Genomic DNA, 19,556 nt, shown 5'->3' with positions numbered 1-19,556 from the left:
CATTTATTCGGATTTTATTGTTTAGAGATTCTATTTATTCGCATTATTCGGATTAAATTATTTTCGAGGATTTATATCATTCGAGAACTTATTAGAACTATTTATCATCGTTTGGAATATATATTAGTGGTCTGTTTGCAGGTTTTGGATTTGTAGGTAACCTCTCGTCTTAATTTAAGATGGGGGTGTTACAAGTCGTTTGGTTGGCGAAATGGTACGAGGTTGGAATGAGAAATGGGGTTAAGGTGGTATGGGTTTAAGGTTAATATCATGTGTTTGGTTGAGTGCTGAAATCAATATATTCAAATTTTAAAAAAAAATTTAAATTATTAATTTATAATAATTAAATTTTTTTAAAAATTAGTATTATATATTTTGCATCATTGATTATTGTTGTATTAAAAATTAATTTTTAATTACAGAAATATAGACAAAAAATCAAAAATGAAGTTGATTCCCATACCTCCATCTCATACCCCACCTCCTCCCTTGGGTATTAAAAACCCATACTCTGGAGGTTGAGGTATGGATTTCAAGTTTTATTTTTTGCAATCAAACATCAGGTATGAGTTTGGAATCATCAAAACCCATACCTGATTCCAGATACCCGTGAAGCAAACGACTCCTAAAAGATATGATTTTTCACATTAATAAAATAATAAGACTTTTTAAATTAAAATCCAAACTAATGTACATATAAAATACAAACAAAATCAAACAAAAAAATCTTTTGGTTCGACACTTAAAGTATGACTCCCCTTTAAATGTCTATTTTGATTTTTATTTTCATAATAAAATTAGTCGTGCATTGCACGAAAGTCAATTTAAATTAATTTTGAATCTATTTAAAGTCAGAAAATAGGCCAAAAATTAAAGGGTTTGGACAAAATTAAAAGTTTGAGATGTTTTAGAGATTTGACCACTAGAATAAGCTAATATTTGTGTTGGGTAGTTAGAGGATTGAAACAGATGTTTCGGTCCAAAAAATTAATTTTAAAAAAACTACTTTGATGAGTTTTTTAAATTAAGAGTTTACATTTGTGTCAAAAAAACTTAATCAATCGGGTATTTATCAAATAATTTTAACAGAAACCGTTAATCTAATCCACTTCAATCAGCTAGTCAAATCTTATTCGATCCGCTAACATTCGCTAACCACCAGTAGCCAAACAGAAACAGGTCATAGATAATTCAAAAACCAAACTCGACGACTTGTTACGTCATTGAACCCGAGTCACATCAGCGACATAATTTTTAGGTTTAACTCGACTACGAAAAGCTCGAGGTTGATCGTGAAAAACTCGAACCAAACTCGACTTAGAACAAGGTAATAATGGTAAGGATTGTATTGATTTCGTTTAATATTTTGGTGAGGTGCTAGTTATCTTCGTAAACGCTGTTCATCATGCTCTTGTTTTATCTATCTGAAATCGATTATAATCACAAAGAGCTTCCAAATGTGTTTATATATATACGATAATTACAAAGTATTATAACAGCGACGCGTTAAGAAAACAAAACTGACCCTTGTACACATTTGTTCTTGTTACAATACTGGTCTCTCTTTTCTCAAGACGCTAACCTTGGTATTAGTTTAATCTGTTTTTTGAAGATTTGTGGCATCGATTCATCTGGTGAGATTTTTGCATTGATGTTGATATGTAATAATAGTATTAGTATCTTAGATGGGGCTGTGGTAGGGAGAGCGATTTATGGCTTAACGCATGGCACCACAACCTGATCGCACCATCGTCGTGTCATTACTATAATAACACTCGTCTGCAGGCCTCTTTACTAATTATATCTGCTGATATCATACAGTAGCTGGATTTATCGTTTACGATATCATTAGGACTGCAAACAACATTTTAGATATCAATGCGGAGACAGTTGGGTCGTTTGACTAAACTTAAAAGAAGGGATTTATTACTTAGTGTAAAGAAGTTAATTATAAGTGAGAAGTACGTTAAAGTGTTTGGATACTTAAACCTTATAAGTTATTGAAGTGTTTGGATGATATGACTTATAAGTTGGTATAATGTTTGGTAATTTTGTAATGTAATTTTGTTACAGTCAAGAAATAAATTATTACAAGAACCTATATTAATACATGAAATATTTTACTCAAAATGGAAAAACTCTGTATTGAAACAATGAGGAAGAGGCATCGCAGAGGAGAGACTAGAAGTGGGGTTTAGGTTTTTTTTGTTGCAAAGAAGCGGTATTTTTTCACCTTCTACTTCCTGCTTCTACTAGTCCACCGCTTCTTTAGTTCTTTTATTAATAATCCCAAAAGTGGTGTGTCCAAACACCTACGGTATTAGTGAGAGAACACGTGAGAAAAAAGCTGCAAGGATTTTGTTTTAGGTATGATTTAATAATAAATTTAAATTTTATAGAGAAAGTACAAATTGGGATGAGGGACAGGACATATGAAAAATGGCAAAAATGATAGCACATCTGCTTGGCAGTGAGTAGGGTAAGTGGTTACCGTGCAAGGAAAGATGCATTAATGGCCTTGTTCATCTTGGATCATGGAGAAAGGAACTGTCTGCCTTGTTATTTCTTTGTATTTACAGCTGTATGACTGCATGTTTAAATATTCAGACTTTGGTAGCAAACCAATACAAGGTCAACCCTATTTCTTTTCATTTTTCTTCAGTAGAGTAGTACTTGTAGTTAAAAAATTTATGGACAAATATTTGTAGACTTTTACTGCATTTCCTTGCTACAGCAACTGCAGATATATATACATACTACTTCAGTCTTTAGCAGAATAGTAGTATGATTTGTCACTGCTCCATTTCTGGATGAGGTAATTGTTTAGTGTTTATTTGCACATGTAAATCCAAATCAGGAAAACATCGTAGGAATGAAAAAAGTAACTGTGACATGAATTCGAATGCAAAACCCGAAACAACTTGAAATAAATCCTTATGACCTTATCAGTGGACTATTATCCCATCACGCTCCCAAAGGCTCCGTTGCTCAAAGAAAATAAAATACTAATAATCCCCTTTTTTCGACCTGAAAATTGGCTTCCCAGCCTCAGCAGTTGTTATATTACTACTACATTGTTAGGAAGCCCTGTTTCTTTCATTATAGTTATTGGTTACTACTGCACTGATTCGATAAAAGCATATCTTAGTGTTGCTCGTGCATTGCATTAATTTTGGTGACATATTTTCATGTTACTCCTTCCCTCAGAACAATGAAAACAAGAAAATGGGGGACTTAATTTAATTCTGCATGTGTTTAGGAGAACTACTTTTACAATTAATTAGTTTAGCAACTAAAATTGAGTTGACCGCGAACTAGTAGAGTTGGCACAACAAATGTATATACACATTCATATTTATGTATACTCTGTTTTTCTACTCACTACTACTACCTACTTGTTGGTCCATGATTAAAATCCACAGAAACAAGTCCATTTCATATTACATGCATGTGGGGGATGGAGATAGTAATTGCTTTGCTTCCTCTTCCCTCCTTAGCAGACCCACTTTCTCACCTAATTCTCTGCTTAATTTAGTCCCTAATCCATATTCAATCATAAACTCCACCCTACATTTTTTTAATACATGCTCGCATTATAATACTGTATTATACATAGCTCTAAAACCTTGACAGACGACTGCTACAACATACTTATCACATCAGGCCTAATCGTCTTTGTCATGCTTAAGTTTATGACTTCAGTATTTTTACCCTAGCACACTGAATAACGACTGCTACAACATACTTATCAGATCAATCCTAATCATCTTTGGCACGCTTAAGTTTATAACTTGAGTATTTTAACGCTATCACACACCTTGACAGACGACTGCTACAACATACTTATCACATCAGGCCTAATCGTCTTTGTCATGCTTAAGTTTATGACTTCAGTATTTTTACCCTAGCACACTGAATAACGACTGCTACAACATACTTATCAGATCAATCCTAATCATCTTTGGCACGCTTAAGTTTATAACTTGAGTATTTTAACGCTATCACACTTGATATGCACGGTAAATATAATGTAGCAACTGAGACGTGTATGCATAAACAATACAGTACTAAATGAGATGTACTACTCCATTACAATTTACAAGTCACAATATTATAGTTTACCAGACAAGAGTGCTGCTTCTGAGCACTAAGGTTCATAATAACAGTCATTATTAAACACCCTTTTCTTTTTAGTTTTAAATAGTACCAGTAGTACTTAATATTTGTAATAAAATGATGTCCAGTAGCTCTTGTTGTTAATGCCATTGGTTTTTGGACCTCATCACCCATAAAAGTTGGCAAATGTTCATTATATCAAGATAGATCTTTCCCTAAAATAATGCTACACCCACCTTCACATTTCTATGGTGGGTTTGTCCATCTAATTTCTTGATTTTATTTCTATATCTATCTTCAGCATTTTGCCTCATTTGAGTTTATCCAAATATACCCTCCACTTCTTTAAGGGTTTATGCTCTCTCTTCTTAATTCTTGATATAGCTGTATTTTTATTTGTTTTTGTCATTTTTTTGTGTCGGTGAGTGAAGTTTCTGAGCTGCAATGTTGGGGGCAAAAGACAGCTCTCATTCTTCTCCATACTCTAGTTTCAAGTGGTGAGCACAGATTCTTATAGTTGTTTCAAGTGTATTTATGATATGAAGGGTTCTTAACAAAGCAATTAATTTGGTTGTTTTTTGAATGTTGAATGAAGAATTAAAGGCTTAAATGTTGATTTTATGCGCAGTGCTCCACAAGAAGGACAGTCTCCCAGGAATCATCATCTTCTGAATTCATCTCCTAGGCCCTCTTCTCAATCTCAATATAAGCCTGTAAGTTTTCTGTTCAATGTGGTCCTTGTCTAATTAGTAATGTACCTTTTTATTGTTTGTATTTTGGTTAGTACTTTTAAGTATTAGGCCAGGGGGAGTGAAGATTCGAACCCATGACAAATTTATGGGGCAGGATGTGCATTTGGCACTTGAATCCTAAATGGTAGATATTTTACTTCCAATAAGATTTATGCCATCCTAACAGCCTATCAGCTAGGGGTTATAAATAACTTTGATTCTGATGCGCTGAGACTCTACTGAGGTCACTAACTTGTTTCGTGTCGATTAGTTTTCTTTTGCATTCTGGAGACCAAGATTTGGGTACGATGACCTGAAGTCCTCATTTTGTTGCCAATGTACCGAAATAATCTATTTAGCTGTTTGTATTCTTTTGTAATCAATCTTAAATCATATATATGTTATTTTTTGATTCCTCTTTCTTCAATTCAGTATGTTGTTTTTATTGTAGTCTACATAATTTTTGCTAGGATACTACTGACGGAGAAGTATATGTTTACAAGAAACTGGCATCACAGTTTGGGTTTTATTAACTTTGATCTGTTCACGTTATTATGCTAATTGTTATATTTAAGTGTCCCAATTAAACTTTTTGAGCTCTATATACTGGCCATATCGTTGCCTGATGTATATTTCGCTTTTTGTCAGTCATCTGCAGAACTGGTGAAGGAAATAACCAATCTTGAGGGTGAAATCATATACTTGGAACGGTATATTCTTTCACTTTATCGAGCAGCTTTTGAGCAGCATATTCCTTCTTCACCTGGAGGAAGTAAAACCTCTTCACAGAATAAAAGTGACACCGAATCTCGGAACAGCTCTGATAAATGTTGTCTTGGACTGGAGCCTAAATTGTGCAAAGATAGTCCTGATTATTACAATCAAAGCCTCCCTTTTACGCGTAACGTGGCCAATTTAGATGATCAGAAATATGCTGCTACTCCAAAGTCATCTTGTAAAAAGGTTAGCAAACTAAAAATGAACGATTTTAATGTTATATACTGCTGTAAGTATTGCATTTTTTAACAAATTATATATGGTTTTAACTTATGTTGTGAGCAAATGCAGGGCTGGGCAACTGCTAATCAAGGTCACCGAAGTCTGGCTGAACACCTTGTTACTTCTCGCATGGATGTTAACCTTAGCAAACCTGATCGCCTTTCAGAAGACATTATCAGATGCATGTCGTCAATATACTGTAGACTTGCAGATTCTGCAGATTCCACTCCAAGGAATACAGGCCTTTCAGCTTCATCTAATTCGTCCCTGTCCTCCTCAAGTACATTATCTCCCAGGAATCTTTCTGAAAATTGGAGCCCTCATTTCAATGAAGAAACTGGAGGGAGTCAAATACAGGGCTTGAAAGAAGATAGCAGCAATTTGGCAGCCAAAATGCTACAAAATTTCAAGTACCTACCAATCATCATCAAGATTAAGAAATTAAATTTTGTTACTGGATAGGGAAAGTATCAATATATACTCTCTGATGAAATTTTTAGATAATATCTTAACATATGCTTATTGGTGCACTGTATAGGTTGCTGGTGAAAAATCTTGAGAAGGTTGAACCACTGAAAATGACGCGTGAGGAGAAGCTTGCATTTTGGATAAATATCCACAATGCTTTGGTGATGCATGTATGACTTGTGGTGTTTGTTTTATATATTTATAACCTTTAGGGCCATAAACCAAACAGAATTTTGCTGAGTGGCACCACCTTTCCTTGTATCATTCTAGTTAAAACAACACTGAAATCCAATGGTTATATAAAACGCCTTCATGTGGTTTTATGTTGAAAAATAATCAGGGATAAGTTGGTTTAGTAATTCATTAGACCCTAAACTGTATGTGGGCTTTTGGAACTTGTGAAGCTCGCATCCTGTGCAAAGTATTGATGTCTAATCTTTATACAGTTGTCTTCCATCTCCTCACATTAGCAAGCACAAATATGTGTTACGGCAGTTTTATTAAATTTTCTGCATGTACTTCTTTAAAAATTTTATTGACTTCTTTTATATGGCCACTGGTTTCTGTTACAGGCGCATTTGGCCTACGGGACTTCAAATTATGTGAAAAGTAATGCAATTCTGAAGGTAAAAAATTGTTGCTAATTACTCTATCTTTTATATTCTTACCTGAATATGCTTATGTTAAAACAACTTTCAATCTTTATCCCAGGCAGCTTATACTATTGGTGGCCAATACATAAACGCAGACATTATACAAAGCTCCATTTTAGGAATCAGATCACACTATACAGCACCGGTATGTTCTATCATGATTGTGCTGTTATATAATTCTTTTGACTACATATGAATCAAAAAAACTTCATTATCGTCACTTGTTAGTTATTACATGTTTTACTTGATTTAAAAATGAGGATACAGTACCAGCATAATATGTTTAAACATGCCATATGTGGGTTGCTAATGAGAAGAAGATACTTTAAATACTTGAAGCGACCATGGTGTAGAAATTAGAATTTCACTTTTTTTGTTTAAATCTTCTATTAAATGCCTTTAATATAAATCTTAATGAATATTTTCTGTTGAATTGTATGCTCCATGTACACAGCTTCCTGAGTTTCCTAATTACTAGGTGCCAGCAAGCATTCTATTCTTGACCTAGTTACATGGCATATGCACCATATAGAAGTAGAGTTCTGGATTATGATTCTGTATATTTAAATATAAAAGGCAAATGCATGTTTTCATTTAATCATGTTCTGAATACAAGTTGGGAGAAGCAAATAGATTTCAATCGCAAGCTAATGCCTCTTTTTCTTGAAAAGCAATTTCTTTTGGAAATAGACTTGTATATTACTAATAAATTTGCTTATATGATCGATACAGTGGCTGGACACCCTGCTGTCTCCAGGAAAGAAGTCTAAAGCTGTGAACTCCAAACATGTATATTCAATCGACTACCCTGAACCACTCGTTCATTTTGCACTTTGTTCAGGGGCATTCTCTGACCCTTCTGTAAGCTGTCCTTTCTCCTAACTGATTCACCAAGTTGCATATTGTTATTCAAAAGATATCTGCTGATGGCTTATTTAAGGTCTTTTCTGATTGATTGATCATTTGCATTAATGGAATATGTAATGGAAACAGGTACGAGTTTACACAGCAGACAACATCTTCAAAGATCTCAGACTTGCTAAAGAAGAGTTTATACAGGCTAATGTGTATGTTCATAAGGAAACAAAAGTATGCCTCCCAAAAATGCTGGAAGATTTTGCGAAGGACATGTCATTAAATATGACTGGCCTTTTAGACATAGTTAGCGCATGTCTATCAGAAGCTGAGAAGAAAGCTATCGCGAGATGCATTAAAGGTAAACCTGAGAAATGCATCAGCTGGTTAGGGCAGAACTCCAAATTTGGATATGTGATTAACAGAGAAGCAGTAGGGGAGAGAAGATTGTCTGTCTAGGCATACGAGTTTTATTTTGTATTTTATAAACCAAACATACAAGGAAGTAGAGTCGGGGAGGGTAAATTATGAGTGAGCGTTGCCAGTACTTGAAGGAGTAGAAAGGATTTCCATGAAGATCTTGGCTTGAGGTTTGTTTTATATAGAGGCCTTAATAATAAAGTTTTTATTATGTTTTGATAGAGGGATGTAAAAATTGTATAGGTTTGTGATGGAGTGATGTAAATGGAACAGGCTAGTGATTTTGTTATGTTTGAGACTTGTATTTAAACCTCCTTTTATGGTTTATTCCAAAAAAATCTCAATCTGTTCCTAAATATATGTGTTGACCATGAGAATATAATTTGAACTTATGCAACTGTATTCATGTAGTAAAAATCAAATTTTAGCTTCTAAGATTTGGTATGTATTTTGTAATTGGATATCTATGAGGCGAGAAGATGATACATGACACATTTGAGAAAAGAAGCATTCAATATGACGAACTCAAAAATAAAGTAGACTCTTAATTACAAACTACACACAACTACAAAATACATACCAAATCTTAGAAGCTAAAATTTGATTTTTACTTTATTTGTTTATTATGTGTTAATGTATGTTTACATATTTATTATTATATTTATGAACGTACATTTTATTCATTATTTTTAGTAATTACTTATTGAAATAATCTTTTTCATTAATAAGTATCAATAACTCATATTTATTATAATATATAAAAAAAAATTAGAACTTATTTGAATATAATTATTTATATACAAAAAATTTATTAAAAAAATTTATAATGGGATGTGAAGTTTGAAAATGAAAAGTTTTCTATTAAGATCCCAAGGCGTCTCTGTTTGATTTGTTTATTAAAAAAAATAGTTATATTTTTTTTTTATATAATCTAAGTTATTAACACAGTGGCACAGAGGGGACGAGCCAACGAGATCATTCAACTCGTCACAGATACATATAGAATAGAACCGGCTGACCGGAGATATACATACACACATACATACAGTGGCAGGCAGCAACCAGTAGCTTTTGGATTACCCGGATCGAAAATGGTATGTGTACGAGTCTTGATTTCTTCTAATTGATTTATGTCTTCATTCTTGCTCATCTCTATCTTTCATGTTCTAACAATTTTACTTGTCGATCTGATTTTGCACCTAATATTTAGTATGAAAAGATAAATTTAACTTTAGGATCTTGATGTTTATGAATTCGGGATCTGGGCTTAATTTATCTTCAGCCCTGTGGTTTTGTATGATTTATGTCAAGTTGCTTCATTTCTCAACTGCTGACATTTGTGTTCGGTAAAATTATTGGTTTACAAATAGGTTATTCTATAATTGGTAGGTAACTGCGATTTCTTAGGGATAGCTAGCTACAAGGTTACTTAAGTAGACAAGCACTGATCATAACAATTGACACGCTCGTTGCAATTGTTTGAATTTCCAATTACATTCCATGCTTCTCGTTCAAGAAGGTGATGCTAAGTGAGGAGGCCTCAGTAGCTCGTTATGACTTTTCTTGTGGTGCAGTTTATGTCCGTACTTTGGGCAGAAGTGCTTCTGATGTGTGTGACTAACAACCAGTAAAAGCTTTACTAGATGTAGCTTACTGTCTTTTGCTAGATGGTAAATGGGCTGAGTTAACAGGACCTCAATGTGTTTGGAACTTTGGATTAGCGATTTTGTTGTTGGGATGGGAACCTCATTCCAATTAGAATGGCAAATCATTCCCTCCATATGCTTTGGGATTTCATATCATCCCCGTTTGGCCGTTCCATTAATCCCCATTCACATAACCTTCATTACCACTCCCAGTTTCCTTTTTTATCAACCATCCAAACACCCATTTATGAAGGGGGAAGCTGAAGATTATATCAGGTGTGAATTCAGATGCATAGGAACACCAAGGGGGTTTTGGATCATGAGTGGGAATGGGAATGAGGGGTATGAGAATGGGTATCCCAAGGGGTGTGTAAGGAATGATTTACCCTCCAAGTGGGATTGGGGTTCCCATTCCATGTCATAAAATTGCTAATCCAAACACCAACACATGGATTTGAGGTTGCGATTCCCGTTAACCGGGCTCATTAACCATGAACCAAACGCCTCCTAAGAGTTTTTGAAACTTTTTTACTAAAATCATGTCCTAAGAGTTTTTGAAACTTTTTTACTAAAATCATGAACATTTTTTTTAAATATTAACTTTCCTCACCTTAATCTAGCCTAGGATATTAATTTGCCTATGTTGTGACTATCTCCACTATGTCTGTAAGTTGTATGGTGTGTAAACTGCTCTGTTGAGGAATTTTTTTTTATTCTGCATATTGTTATATTACTATGTTATACTTACACAATTGTTTTTGCGTTTTAGATTCATTTTGTGCTTCTCATTAGCAGACAAGGGAAAGTGAGGTTGACAAAATGGTATTCTCCTTATGCTCAGAAGGAAAGAACCAAGGTAGTTTTCCTAGTCAAATTTTTACTCATATTCTTTTAAGTTTTCTTAAAGCTTAACAGTAACATAAATATAAGGCAGTTGTTTTAGTTGGTTGCTTGGTTTGATTTCAAGTGTTAGAGACTAAAACATTGATTGTCAGACTTATATAACGGAACAACCCTATTTCCTTATTTTTTGCCCCCCAAGTGCCTAATGATTTTTAATGCAAACAAGCGTTTCAATATTTTTTAGTAAAGATAGCCATTCAGAGCAGTGACTTGCACTTTTTCGACAATTAAGTCCATGCAATAGATTGTTTAGAATTATAGCGCATTGTTTATTGTTCTTGTATAATTAGTCTTGTGTACATCCATGATTTGGGGAAGAAGAAACGGATAATTTGGTGCCTGATGTGTATCATATTCAATTATCCGTAATTACAAGGTATCAACTACTTTGAGGGATAACATTGCAAAATCAAGCCATTAATTCGGTTTGAGAAAGTTAGTAGCCAAGGTAATGCAATTTGTGGAGGAATACCATTGAGGTTCAGCTCTGATTTAGGAAAGAAGTATGACTTAGGGAAGAAGTATGTCATTAGTTGGCTATTGAGGAACATTGAGGCAATACTGTCTTTATGGTAATAGTTGACTTGGACATAAGTGCACTAACCGTCAAATATCATAAAAATGTCATGCAACATGGTAGGATTGAAAGTAATGTATTGTTTGTATTAGATTCTTTTTTTTTTTTTTTTTTTGCTAAGTTTTGTATTAGATTCTTGATGGTGCAGGTACACAAAGTGCTTACTCTTATTGTAAATTACAAATATAGTACTCCCTTTGTCCCCCTCATTTCTTTATAGTTTTTTTGCACTGCTCGACACGCATTTTAACGCACATATAAAACATAGTTGTATAACTTATTTTTGAATTTTTTCTTTTCTGTATAAAAATATAAACATCAAATTTTTATTCAGAAGAAAAAAAAGTTCAAAATAATTTATCAAACTACGTTTTATGAGAACATTAGAATGCGTGCCGAGCTCCCGTCCCCCAATGTAAACAAATGAGGGGGACGGAGGGAGTAATGTATTGTAAATCAATTGCCCACTGATTTTATAGTTCTAGTTTTTAATTCTAAGTTACTTTTCTTAAAACTAATTTTGATATGGTACATAACTTGTAAGGTTGTTCGAGAGCTTAGCGGCATGATTCTCAGTCGCGGTCCTAAGCTTTGCAATTTTGTGGAGTGGAGGGGATTTAAAGTTGTTTACAAAAGGTATTAGCATGATTATGGTATAACTAAGCAGAATGGAAGATTCCTTCTATCAAATGAGATATTGTTAAATGTCAGAAGTGAGCATTATTACCATTGTTCTTTATTTGTATTGCATGTTGCAGATATGCTAGCCTTTACTTCTGCATGTGTGTCAACCAGGATGACAATGAATTAGAGATCCTTGAAATTATACATCATTTTGTGGAGATCCTAGATCGTTATTTTGGAAGCGTTAGCCTACTAAACCTCTATGATCTTTTTTACTTTACTATAATATTCGAATTAATTTTGTTCCGCTTCCTTAGGTGTGTGAGCTGGACTTGATATTTAATTTCCACAAGGTATTTTCTTGTCCTTTAAATAAAAGCATTTATTCAATCATCCTAAAAATTATAGTAAATCCATTAATGTTTTTTTTGTAAAGAAAATTTCACAAGAAATATTGTGGCTTTAGATTTGCCTTGTAAACCTGGCTAGGAATTGATTTTAAGTGGAGATTCACATTAAATATCTTACTGCTTAAATATTTTTTTTCTCTGTACTAATATTTTTTATCTCACTTTGTTATCTCGGCAATGTGGCTCTACATGTTTTTATTACTTTGTATCCGGGGCTGTAATTCAGACCTAGTTCAGAAGAGTTATAAGTTATTGAGTTCGAGTCTGAAATTGTGATCAAGTTCAACTTGCATATTTCTGTTTGTTAGCGAGCTTATCAAGCTGAGTCGTGTTTGAGCTACCCAAATAATTAAATAAAACTTTAAATTCCATTAAAGTGCCCAATGGGGTCCTCAGCAATATTATTATATATGATATATTGCTGCACAAAAAAAATCCAGTCCGGATTGAATTAAAGTAAAACTCAAATGTACTTGAGTTTATTATTGTGTCAAAATTCTTTAAGCTTGAGTTTGGAACGAGATTGAGTCGAATCAAACCCAATTTACCGAGTCAAGTTTAAGCCAGCTCAGATCAAATCACAGACTTGTTAAATGTACCAATGTTTCTGAAATACAAGTTTCTAACATGAGAGTTGGCAGGCTTATTATATACTGGATGAGATTCTTATAGCTGGTGAGCTCCAAGAATCCAGCAAGAAGGCAGTTGCTCGTCTAATTGCTGCACAGGTAGTTTTTCTGTTTAATGTTCCATTGAGCACCAATGTAATACAAGATCATAAATTTCAACATTTTGGATTATTTTGCAGGATGCTTTAGTAGAGGCTGCCAAAGAACAAGCTAACTCTGTTAGCTATATGATCTCTCAGGCTACCAAATAATTGAAGTATGTTTGCGGAGTTCAATTCTCTCTGTTATGCATTTTAGGCATGGTCTTTGTAATATGCAGGCTGTTTCTACTTTATACTAAATGTATCTTGTATGAATGTTCAAATCATTTCTCTTTTGTTAATTGAGTGGCAACATCTGATAGTCAATATTCAAATTATATTTTAGTTATCGGAGGTGCAGGTATCCTCTGGTAGCTAGACATTTATCTTGCAAATTTTTGTTCTGGTGTTGTTTAGAGTACTGAAATTATGGTTTACAGTTCAAACTCACTTTTATATTATGATGAGTAATATATGTTATTGGAATAAACATACAAATTAGTGATTTAAATCACTAATTTGTATGTTTATTCCAATAACATATATTACTTATTATTGTTATAATATATTTGAAATAGTAAGGAGAAATGGGGGGACAAAGATGTAGGAAGTATAAAATAGTGAGGAGCCAGAAGGGCAGAACGTAGGAAAGGAGAATATGAATGTTTTATTTCAAAAAAGACATAGGAGATGGCCGGTGATTATCGAAAAATAGGAAAATGCTAGTAATTTTGAAGATGTCTTAATAATTTAGAAATCACTTGATATCGTTGCAGTCTCATTTTATGTCACATTCTCTCTATTATTATTCCTTGTATTTGAGAACCTCAAAAAAGGAAGCTTTAGAGTTGCGCAGGCTCATTAACGCACCTCCTTTCGAATTGCTGTGTCTCTGTGCTGATTAGCCATCATCGGTTCATTGGCTGTCTAGTCAATTTCATAACCCTACCCTCTTCCCATCCCGCCCATCATGTATTTGTCATACTGTATATGGCTTTATGAGCACTGTGAATAGCTTTCTATGTGCCGACTTGGGCTCACAGTTTCCATGGCTGAGAAGTGCAGCGACAACCCTACTAAATGCAAAGTTGTTGGGTTGGGTCGGCTCGCACTTGTGGAATTTTGGCCGTTGATTAGAAGGAATGTGCTACCATATATGTAAGGTTCACATCTCTAAGATCTCTTATTATCAAAATCTAGAAGAGCACGGCCAACAATTTCATACTTGTTACTAGCGACAAACTTAATACCAACTTCGGTTGTCAAGAATTAAGAGGCATGACACTGTTTTTACAAATTTAACTTGATCCTTTGTAAGATCTACAGTTTGAAAATCTTTAATAGCAGAGGGCGTTTGGAAATGTGTATTTTATTCAAAATGAAGAGTTTTAAATGATAGGATTTGAGTTGTCATTTCCCAAACGGTCATTAGTGTATTACCTACTCTTTTAGTCTTTCTTATCTATATATATATATATTTTTTTTTTTTGAAATTGTTTCTTATCTATATTATTTGAATATTACTACTAGCCTAAAAAAATAACTACTAGAATGTGAAAATAAGATATTTTATAACCAATCATGAGTAAAACCTGAATAATAGAATAACTGAAGATCAGAAAAAGATCTATAAACCCGATCAAGATTTAAAATAAAATCGACTGATAAAAAATCGGGTGAAACTAACCAGATACCCTGGATCCTAATAGAACCTAGGTACTATATTTTACGGTAGATTTTACAAGTGTGATCAACACATTTTCACCGTAAATGGTGTCCGGTGTCTACCACTTCCCTCTGTATCAGAAGCTACTAGATTGTCCAGTGTTTTAAAGATCCGGATTTATTAAAATCTCTTAAATTTGAAATTCATAATATAACACTTCTATACCTGAGAATTTACGAGCTCGATACGAAAATCACGATAAATAAATATATACACGCCTAATAATTTCAAACTCTCGGGGTCTGATGTTTCCCCTTCTCTGACAGAAAGGTTCTGAATTCTGATCTTATTGAAACTTATTAACAACAAATTATATACACAAACTGAGCTAACGCATCATCATAGTCCTAAACTCATCGAAACTAAGAACCCCATCCCCATTCACATCAAACTTGGTAATCATAGCCTCGCAATTCTCCACAGTGTTGGTCTGTCCCAGCCTGCTCAGCATCCTCTTCAAGCTCTTGGGCGTGATGCTCCCTTTCTCCTCCGCCGCGTACATCTTGAACGCTTCCCTGATCTCCTCGTCTTTCACGCCGCTCCTCCCCTGAACCAGCTCCGTGAACTCCTTCTTGTTCAGCATCCCGTCGTCGTCGGAATCTGAGATGTGCACCGCTTTCTCCGCCTCTTCTCTGGTGAGGTCGCCGCCGACTGTCTTGGCGCAGGTCTGGAGCTCCGAGGGCGAGATCTTGCCGTCCTTGTTCTCGTCGAAGTAATTGAATACTTGCTCCATTACTGCAGGATCTTCGGAATTTTGGGATAAATTCAGCGGTTCTGGTGGGTGTAGAGGGGGCTTGGGGCTGGGAGATGAATGATCAGTTGTCTCGTTTGAAGGATTCATTGCGAGTAATATGATGGTGAGTTGGAGAGCAGAAGCGCATATATATATAGTTGAGAAGTAGAGCAGAGATAATTTTTTATCTGCGCAAGATAGTGACGGGAAAGCAGTTGAGAAGAAATGATACTGTGTCTTTTTTTGAATAAAAAACTACTGTTATTATATTATTATGTCTATGTTGTGTCATTTTAAATTTGTTTTCAACCATTATTGTGAAAATTGACCAGCTCCGGTTTAAAAATTCGAGCTGAGACCCTCGCCGACTTTTTGGCTTATTCCACCGGTACAACTCACATTCGCCGATCTCCCAATTTAACACAAACTATTCACACGGAGAGGATTTGAGCGCACTTGTGTTGGCCTAGAATAATAATTTACGATTTTATAGTGATTTAATGTTATTTTTAACTATTTATTTATATACTTTTACATTATAAGCGTTGATAATTTATATAAATAATAATAATAATAAATTTGATAAATAATTCACTTTAGTGCTGAAATTAAATTTTATGAAACAAATTATCGAAATAAAATTGATCTCAAAATATATTATATTAACTCTTAATTAGTTAATTTTAAATCAGTTTCTAATTTATCTTTAATTTAAAAATGATTTCTAAATTATTAAATAAATATTTCAATTAACTCTAAATCCGAATCATGACAAAAATACTATTAGACGGTTGGGAGAGGGAATAAGATTAGAAGCGTGCGAGGATAAGATGGTTGCCGACTGATTTGTTTAGAGTAATAGAGTTTGTGACATTATTGGGGCAAGTGGAAGTGTGGAATAAAGGTACATGTAAATTTGTATAGTCGACCACCGACGTGTGATTAATCTTGCTAAAATAAGACAATAAGAAATTAGTTCGAGGGAGACGCGTGGTACCTATATGTGACGACATAGGGATGCTAAATCTTCTTGTCTTTAATTTTGGATGGATCAATTATGCTATTTTTATTTGCCAGTGCTGACGCTGCTTCATCACCTCATACTTTTGGATAAGAGGAATCTGAGCCTCTGTGGTACCTGAAATCAAATGGACTTAGATCTCAGGTCAGTACAGGCTGCTAATCTCAATTTGGGGTGATGCTTATCCATGAACAAGCCATTTAGCCCCATGTTAACGAAGCCCAAGCACAGGAGGATATAGAAACTTTCTTCTTTTTCTTTTGATCAACTTTTTGTCGTTTTCAACCAAACATGTCCCAAAAAACCAAATATAGATAATCTTTATTTGTTTAACTTGAAGAAAAGTTACTTATTACTTCTAAGTGAGAAGTTAAGTATAATCGAGGAATCACTTTTAATTTATTTTTTAATAGATTTATTGATATGTATAACTTATTAGATACTTTCTCGGTTCCACAATGGGAAAATATATATTTTTGCCATTCAACTTATTATTTATTTAGAAACCTACCACTCAACTATAATTTTTTCCTTTTTTGTCACTGATGTTAGGTTCGGATTTTTTTTTACCACTAACGTTAGGTTCGGATTTGATTATTAACACTATGTTATTCTTTTTAGCCTTGTTAAAATATAGTGTTAGTCTGCAATATTATGGTGATATGATATGTGTCTATATCTTTATATGTATTACTACATATGTATCCCAGGTAGTTTACTTTGGAGGACGAGAGTTGGACGCACATTTTGAGATTCCTAAAAATTTTAGTTTCAAAAATTATTTTATTTTATTTGTTATAAATAAAATTTAACGTTTGAATTTAACGTTGGTTTTTTTAGTTCAAAAAAAACGTTGGATTTTTTTGGTCACTAACGTTAGATTTTTATTTGATTATTAACAATATGTTATTTTTTTAGCATTATAAAAACATAGTGGCAGTTTGCAATAATATGGTCATATGATATGTGTCTATAACATTATATATATTTTACTTTGAAGTACGAGAGTTTAACACGCATTTTAAGAACCTAAAAAATTGGTTTTATAAATTATTTTAAGACTCCTCAAAAATATAGTATCACTTGACTCAGTTTTACTTGAGAATTGTTTGTAGATGATAAATTGTTTGAAGCCATTGATTTCATATTGATAATTTAATGAATTTTTAGAATTCTAATTATAATTCTTTCTGATTTTACCACTCATTTATGTCATTATTACTCCCTCCGTCCATCTCATTTATTTATACGTATTTTAAGGTTCCCACTTTTTATAAAATATAGTTTCATAACTTAATTTTAAGATTTCCTTTCTGAGTAAAAAAATTCAAACTCTCGTCCTTCAAGATAAACTACCTAGGACACATATGGAGTACTATATATATAAAGATATAAGACACATATCAGATCACCATTATATTGCAGACTACCATTATATTTTAATAATGCTAAAAAGAATAACATAGTGTTAATAATCAAATCCGAACCTAACATTAGTGACAAAAAAAGAAAAAAATTATAGTTCAGTGGTAGGTTTCTAAATAAATAATAAGTTGAATGGTAAAAAAATCTATTTTCCCTTCCACAATATAAGTCCTTTAAAAAAAAAGTATGCTGCACTTAGCAAAAAAAAAAAAAAGTATGCTGCATATTAGGAAATTTTAAAATCTAGCATAGGTATGCAAAAAAGGAGTGAAAAGTCTATACTTGTTTTTTGGATAAGTAAATACAAAAAAGGTGTGAAAATAATCATTAAAATTGTATTGAAATTTGATGTGTATGACTGTTTTTTATAAAATAATATTCCATTGACGCCCGCATATACGATGTGATTTTTCTCAAAAATTACAAACCAACCCCCCAGCCAAATGTGGTTAAATTATCGAACCACCACCGCACCAGATAATTCAAAAATCATGGTTCATGCAGTGCGGTTAGTCTAACAAACTCGAAAAAATAAATATCTGTACATGGATCAATCGATTAAATGAAAACCAATCATTTTACCAAGATTCTAACACTAAAGTTGAGATTTAGCATACCAACTGCCTTAGTGGTCAAGCATGAGATCTATCACTTGAATACATGCAAAACTGAGTTTGTACACATTTATCGTGTTAATTCTTAAACCTTGGTATTACATGGGTTGAAGTGGTCCTCGTTTTATTTCATATTATTCAAACCAGACCCTGTATATATCACTCGTAAACAGTATTTGCACCAAGTAAGACTAGGAAAATCACCAAGGTCCTAAAATTCGGTACACCGGATGTACTCTTTAAAAAAATATAAAACGGTATACCGTATGTACTAGTTCTGTTTAATGGTGACGTCCAATGTTCACTCCACAATTACAGTTTAAATCACGGATGCTCATAACATATTTAATTAATTTTCAACACATTTATCATGTCAAACCTTAGTATGAGTATTAATTATGAATAAATTAAATAAATCTAGCAGAATAAATCAAAACTAAATAATGGCCATGCCCGAGCTTTATTCATGACCATGGTGGTCCTAAAATACATATTGTTATTGCTAAATTTTAGCACCAAAAAGTGACTTGTTATATTAAAAGTTAAAACAATACTTCTATTCCAATTGATATATTTAAAATAACACAAAATAATCTACATTTAACTAACTTCTCCGCTATATTGTAAATGAAATGAAACAATAAACTTGCTATTCCTCTCCATTTTTTCCACTTGCATACCTATGTAGTAATTATATCAAATTATACACTTCGTTCTATATTTATTTAGCACCAACAATAGGAACTTGCTATTTTGAAACCTGATTTAACATCCCATCAAGAGGTCTTTTGGTGTTAGAGTAAATCCAACGGAGGTGTTAAAAGGGACACTATATCTCTAATACAACATCCACCGAAAAATACACACTCCAATAGAATGATAAATTTGATTTCAAAATAGCAAAATACAATATGAAATCAAATAGA

The 19,556-nt window shown here is 33.4% G+C and overlaps 3 protein-coding genes across 3 annotated transcripts; 2 read left to right on the top strand and 1 right to left on the bottom strand.

The window, feature by feature from the left end:
* The first annotated feature begins 4,258 nt into the window (after positions 1-4,258).
* On the top strand, positions 4,259-8,598 carry LOC108211533 (uncharacterized). Its single transcript, XM_017383162.2, has 9 exons — positions 4,259-4,613; positions 4,745-4,829; positions 5,496-5,810; positions 5,916-6,256; positions 6,385-6,484; positions 6,887-6,940; positions 7,026-7,112; positions 7,700-7,828; positions 7,961-8,598. The coding sequence occupies exons 1-9, from the start codon at positions 4,561-4,563 to the stop codon at positions 8,279-8,281; spliced, it is 1,485 nt and encodes a 494-aa protein (XP_017238651.1). The 5' UTR covers positions 4,259-4,560; the 3' UTR covers positions 8,282-8,598.
* A 572-nt stretch (positions 8,599-9,170) lies between these two features.
* On the top strand, positions 9,171-13,506 carry LOC108211046 (AP-1 complex subunit sigma-2). The gene is made up of 7 exons (XM_017382532.2): positions 9,171-9,336; positions 10,658-10,744; positions 11,913-12,004; positions 12,127-12,235; positions 12,310-12,345; positions 13,044-13,130; positions 13,211-13,506. The coding sequence occupies exons 1-7, from the start codon at positions 9,334-9,336 to the stop codon at positions 13,280-13,282; spliced, it is 486 nt and encodes a 161-aa protein (XP_017238021.1). The 5' UTR covers positions 9,171-9,333; the 3' UTR covers positions 13,283-13,506.
* A 1,516-nt stretch (positions 13,507-15,022) lies between these two features.
* Positions 15,023-16,598, bottom strand: LOC108214100 (putative calcium-binding protein CML19). The gene is made up of 2 exons (XM_064088662.1): positions 16,568-16,598; positions 15,023-15,758 (listed from the first exon to the last, which is right to left on the bottom strand). Exons 1-2 carry the CDS (start codon positions 16,581-16,583, stop codon positions 15,166-15,168), a joined length of 609 nt encoding a protein of 202 aa, XP_063944732.1. The 5' UTR covers positions 16,584-16,598; the 3' UTR covers positions 15,023-15,165.
* Between the last annotated feature and the right edge of the window lie 2,958 nt (positions 16,599-19,556).

Source organism: Daucus carota, chromosome 3 (assembly GCF_001625215.2).
Source record: "Daucus carota subsp. sativus chromosome 3, DH1 v3.0, whole genome shotgun sequence".
Lineage (NCBI taxonomy): Eukaryota > Viridiplantae > Streptophyta > Magnoliopsida > Apiales > Apiaceae > Daucus > Daucus carota.
Note: the sequence above shows the minus strand (reverse complement) of the source record. Positions and strands in the feature narration are given on the sequence as shown.